At 56.1% G+C, this 5526-nt stretch overlaps 1 protein-coding gene across 1 annotated transcript; it reads right to left on the minus strand.

The window, feature by feature from the left end:
* On the minus strand, positions 1–1493 carry HMGB2101 (HMG box-containing protein). Its single transcript, XM_003054326.1, has 5 exons — positions 1452–1493; positions 1157–1202; positions 828–897; positions 474–691; positions 1–424 (listed from the first exon to the last, which is right to left on the minus strand). The coding sequence occupies exons 3-5, from the start codon at positions 883–885 to the stop codon at positions 395–397; spliced, it is 306 nt and encodes a 101-aa protein (XP_003054372.1). The 5' UTR covers positions 886–897; positions 1157–1202; positions 1452–1493; the 3' UTR covers positions 1–394.
* Positions 1494–5526: the final 4033 nt, after the last annotated feature.

Here is a 5526-nt window from a genome sequence, read left to right on the forward strand (position 1 = left end):
CGGAATGGCGTTGGCTGTCATGCATTTTGCACATCAAATATTTCGTGTTGCCGAAGCTCCCATGCTTTGTACAAGCATCTTATTCCTCATTGATGACCCGAGCTCATTATCAGATGCTCATGATCATGGGCGTTCGAGTGGGAGCATGCAGCTCGACCAGCCGCCCTCTAGACCTTAATAACGCGTCGAACGACCATATCCCTTTGAGTTTCCGGTAACAAAAATGAAAAAGCAAAGCACCCGTCCTGTGCCATCATACAACACCGCCGAGACCAAAATACAAGGAAAGAGAGGACCTCAAGTGCGAGCATCTCCGATGCGACTGAATGCGGCGACTGTTCCCAGTCACATCACGTTCATCAGCGCTTGGTACCTCTCAGCGTGGTGCCTCTGCCTAAGAGGACTCCTCCTCTTCCTGGTCGGCCTGCACAATAGTTAGCCACGAAGTCTTCCACGCCAGCGGTCACACGTACGTTGTAAGCCTGCTTCTCATCCTCGTATCGCTTCTTGTCGGCAGCAGCCTTGGCCTCATAGGGGGCACGCTGCTTCTCGTTCAGGGCCTTCCATCGCTCACCGAGGAGCTTGCCGACCTGGCCGAAAGAGATGCCGGGGTTCTCCTCGCGAACGTTCTCACGCTGCTCGTTGGCGAAGAACATGTAGGCAGAGAGACCACGCTTGGGGGCGTTGGGGTCTGGGCAAGTTAGCTTTGTCTGTTAAGAGTCTTCACCGTAGGTGACGCCATTGGGTTATGCGCCGATAGAGAGTGTATGCGGCAGCTGCCAATAACGGCACCTGGTTAGACATGGGGAGTGGTTCAGGACCCTTACCCTTCTTGCCTCGCTTCTTCACGGCCTTTCCGCGCTTACCAGCATCGGCCTTAGGCATCTTGGATGTGTTCTGTGATTAAGTGTGAGTTAAGCTTGCTCGAGACTTGGAATGCGCAAAGGTGAAGTGATGGAGGAAGTGTGGTGGGAAGAGAGCCGAAAGAGCCAACGCGGTTGATGCGATGCAAACGACGAGGGGTAGCTTGAGCTAAGCTCGGGCAATAGGTGGATTGAGGAGATGGTGGATGAGGCGCAAACGCAATTGCGTTCCTCGTCGCGTGAAAATCCGTGTTTGGTTCAAGGAAAAAGCTGAATCCAGGGAAGGCGCGTACCTTGGAAATGAATTTGAGAACGAGAAAGTGATGGTGCTGTCGTCAACTGTGATGCGCTTCGGTCAGCTAATGCTTGCTTAGACGGGCGCGCAGAAGGCGAAGGTGAAGATGATGCAACGCGAGCGAGTGACGAAGCAGCGCGCAACTCTCAAGATGATCAGGCTTTTCAACAAAGATAAAAACGAGATCGGAGAGTTGACGCGACGCAATTCGCACAAGCAGATGCGGCAAAGAATAAGAGAATGGGTATGTGGTGCTGGTTCTGGTGATGCGCGTCGTAGAGAAAGGTACTCACCACAAAGACGTGTCGAGTAGGTATAGAGAGACGCGGGTATGAGGGAGGATTTTGGGTGAGAGATTGTATGGGAGAGGAGAGAGGGAGGGAAAATGTATGGGGAGGCCAAGGCAGCCTTTTTACTATGGGGAGGTGATTGTGCGTGGGGAGGGAACGCGGCCTGCCCAGCTACCACACTTGGACCGACTGTTATGCTGGGCACTGGCAACAACTGGGCTGGACTGGGTGCGGTGCTTGCTTCTTAGACGAGACCCCCCTTCCTTCCCTTCCCTTCGGACCCTTCCTGCCTGCCCTTTGACGAAAAAATGGGCGCGCGCGCGCACTCTGGGCTGCGGTGCCTCGAGCTTGCTTGCCCGGTGCTGGCCTGGTGCTGGTGCTAGTAGGAGGTACTGTCGCAGCAGCCTGTACCAAGTACCTGCCGCACCTCTTCCCCCAGCACCAAGGGGGAGAGCGACCAGGACTCAAACCGAGCCCGGACACCCAAGCTCCTCAGAAGCACCTGCCTTTGGCCACTCACCAGCCCGCAAGCCTGTGGTCCTGCTGCTATTATTGCGTGGTACTGTACAGGTACAAGCCGCACGCAGCCCGCCGCGCCGAGGTACAGTACAAGGGCCTTGTACCGCAACACCTGCTTCGCAATCCGCACCGTATACCTGGACCCAAGGCCTCTTTTGGGGGGGGCCGACGGAACTTGGACTGGGACTCGCAAGCCCCTCTGCCTTTGACCATGAGTGATCACCCTTGTTGTTGACCACACTCTGTGCCTCTCTCCCCTCTCTGCTCTGCTCACGTTGTGTCCGTCTCCCTGCCCGGCCGCCGCTCAGTCTCGTCCTTGCCCAGTCAACGAGCTCAGTCCAGCGGGTTCTCTGGGTGATACCGTACCCGTGCCCTGCCGCCGCCCTCATCCGTCGTCTCCCTCCACCACTTCCCAGTCCCTCCACCTCCACCTCCCTGAGGCCGCTATCCTTCATCAATCAATCTCGGGCTTCCAGTCGCGCTCGACATGGACGCTACTGACACCCTCCTCCCTGTCTGCGCGCCATTTGTTTCTTTGCTCTCGTTACTTGTGCCACACCATTGCCTGCTGCGTACAACATTGCCATTACGGACCGTGACTGTGGGCTACATTACCTTACCTCCATACCTGGCTGGACTAGGAGTGAGCTCCTGCGCCAGCGGCAGAGGAACTTTAACCCGCGTGCCTGCGTACTCAACCCGCAGCGGACTGGCGTACCAGGCGCTGACGTTCCCCGACTCCATCCAACGCCATCTCGGGCAGTCTGTCTGTCACCTTGCCCAAGCGCGTCTTCCTCGTGTCTCGCCCATCGGTCCTTGTCTTGGGTAGACTTGATACCGGCGGCTCCTTGTTAGTTGTCTGGCTCCAGCCCAGCCCAGCCGCCTCAGCTCTGGGACTCGACTCGAAACGTCGACGCTCCTCCTCTTGCTAAGAAAACACCCGTCAGCAGGGCAGATTGTCGCCCACAAAAAGTGGCTCTATGAAAAGTGATACCTTGCCGTACTCGGAGGGAGGCTGGCTGATGATTGAGAGACGGTGGTGGATGCTCTCATTGTATTGCTAATTCAGAGTTTGGCGCTGCTACGGCGGAGCACCCTCCCCTCACCACCACGAATATCACTGTTGCACCCTGGCATCGGAGCATGCTAAGACTTGGGGAAAGTATCCGATCTCGTTCACGACAAAGAATGAATCCGTGCCGGGCAACCGGGCGACCAAATGCGACCACCCGCTTTCGGGTTCGTCTCTGTTCCAAGCTCTGCCGTTTGGTACAGTACAGTGGACAGGCAGGCAGATGAACGTTGTCTCTGGAAACCCCAGCGCTATCCTGTGCCCAAGACAATCTCGGGCTATGTTTTACCTCACTCTCCAACTCTCCTCTCACACCCCTGCGCTGCGATACGCCGAGGCTACTGCCTCAAGCATACCGTATGTGCACACTTGGCGATGACACTACCTAGAGACATTTGTATCACTTGCACAACCTCCGATGGCCAGCAGAAATGATATTGATACAATGGGCGTAACAGGCAGGCCCTTGGCTGCTCTGGACGACATCATCTCGCCTCTTGTTACGGCTTTCGGCGCCCATGGCTCATGGTTCTGACTATGCTCTCACGCCAGCCAATTTTGCCTACAGTACTCTGTACGCACGATCAACTCTGGGTCGCCTACGTGACCGTCTTCCATCAGTTCTAGACCACTGGGATTTTCCCCCCGGCGCCTTATGGATTATGCTTCCTGATGATAACTGGAGCAGCGATGGACTGGCGGGGTACTTTGATCATGCATGACGGACAAGTACCGTCATACGAATTTTCAATGTACAGGTACAAGCTGGTGCGTACCCTCCTCACATGGATTGGATGCTCGCCTCCTCACAGCCATCCCCTTCATATTGGCCTCAACGCAACGACACCTCCCTGTGCCGCCTTGCCTTGAAGGGGAGAAGACACAAGTCCAAACATCATCACAATAGGCGCTCTAACATACAGTACGTTTTCATGGTTCCCCGAAGCGAGCTTGAGAGGCAACCTTTGGTTTGAGACCACACCCTAGTCAACTGCTGAAAGTCTGGCCCTCGTTTCCCATGCCACTCTTCCAGAGTCAGTGTGCAAGGACACAATACGGTCCTAGCTTCCGGCACGGAAAGGCTGGTATTGTGTGCCATTGAGTGTATCACCGCAGTTCGGGGTTGTCGACTGGCATTCCTTCTTCAAGCGAGTTCTGCGGAGAACAAGAACGAAGATCATACGCAGGAGGTGCATCATCGGTCATTGCCCCTCGATGCCATGCACATCAGTGCTCTCAAACGCACCGAGAACAACACGGCCAAGACAGGCGACAAGAAATGGCAGATGACGAGAGATACCTCATGACGCATACATTGTCTGCGGGCGTAGCGGGTACCACGAGTCGTGCGAAAAGGCCTTGGTGGGCTACCGCGCGCCGGGCGTGGTCGTGGTGGAGGTAATGGGCGTGGTAGGAGGAACTCCTAGCCTCCAAGGCAAGGCAAGGTGCAGCCGGAGCAAAGAGACAAGCAAGCAAATTGGCCGGCGAGGGCGGGTTTGCCGGGCTTGTCTGGATGGGCTTGTCTGGGCTGTGCGCGCCATTTGGTCGCGCCGGGCCAAAACAAGGTGCAGAGGCACGCCGTAAGTGGCCCACGAGAGAGGTACCAGCAGAGACTTCCAGCGGGTACGCGACACACCTGTCTTTGGGTGGTCATGTAGTCCTCCTGGCATCTGATACTGTGCTGTACCTGGGCGCCGAGCGGGCTCTGGGCTCGCGCCAGAGCTCAGAAGGGGGAGCTGAGCGTCCCCCCGCCCACGCAAACACTCTGCGTTCCTCTCCACTCGCTCTTCTTCCTGCCAGGGCTTGTCTTTCTGCCCCTTTCTATTTCCTGCCACCTGCTTTCTGTCGTGGTCCTTACTTGCTGCTGACCTGAGGGACATGGCAAAACGCGCAAGGTTCAGCGCGTCTCGATGGCTGCCCAACCCGGGGCTAGCGACGACTCTTGCGGCTTGCCGATCTGGTCTGGTCTGGTCTGGTCTGGTCATTCATTGTTTCCCAGGGAGATGAGATTGGGAGAATGATTTCCGCTGCGGATTTTCCGGATCTGAACGACTCCCCCCAATCACCCCATGACTGATTTTTCCCAACTTCTCGTGCTTCCTTGTCGTTTCATTCTCGTCGACGTCCGAGCTTCCAGTGCCTTGCGTGTCTCGAAATCGCCAAGCCATATCACGTGCATTCACGCGATGGTCATAGCTCCCTACATCTGCTAAGCCCTATCGGGTGTTCCTGGTGGATGGAGACGAGGGAAATCATCTGCTGGGACTGGCGAATTCTTGGGAAATCGAGCAAGGGAAGATGACCAGAAGAGATGGATCCATGATTCGAAACCTGACACCTGCATTTGCATGACGAGCTTTTCCAGGCACTGCCGTCGGCGCGCATCGCTAGCCGCAAACTCACGGCTCAAGTCGCGTCGTCAGAGTTTTCTTTGAGCCCTCGAGAAACCCTAGCAGATCTCGAGTCTCCATCTCTAGGGTATGTATC

Source organism: Fusarium vanettenii (assembly GCF_000151355.1).
Source record: "Fusarium vanettenii 77-13-4 chromosome 1 genomic scaffold NECHAsca_1_chr1_3_0, whole genome shotgun sequence".
Taxonomy (NCBI): Eukaryota; Fungi; Ascomycota; class Sordariomycetes; order Hypocreales; family Nectriaceae; genus Fusarium; species Fusarium vanettenii.

What these genes read in the sequence shown, in the direction of transcription:
- HMGB2101 (XM_003054326.1), bottom strand. Translation starts at nt 885, where the DNA reads ATGCCTAAGGCCGATGCTGGTAAGCGCGGAAAGGCCGTGAAGAAGCGA. An exon ending in GAAGAAGCGAGGCAAGAAGG is followed by an intron (nt 692 to 827) that starts GTAAGGGTCCTG and finishes TAACTTGCCCAG; the next exon opens with ACCCCAACGCCCCCAAGCGT. An exon ending in ATGAGAAGCAGGCTTACAAC is followed by an intron (nt 425 to 473) that starts GTACGTGTGACC and finishes ACTATTGTGCAG; the next exon opens with GCCGACCAGGAAGAGGAGGA.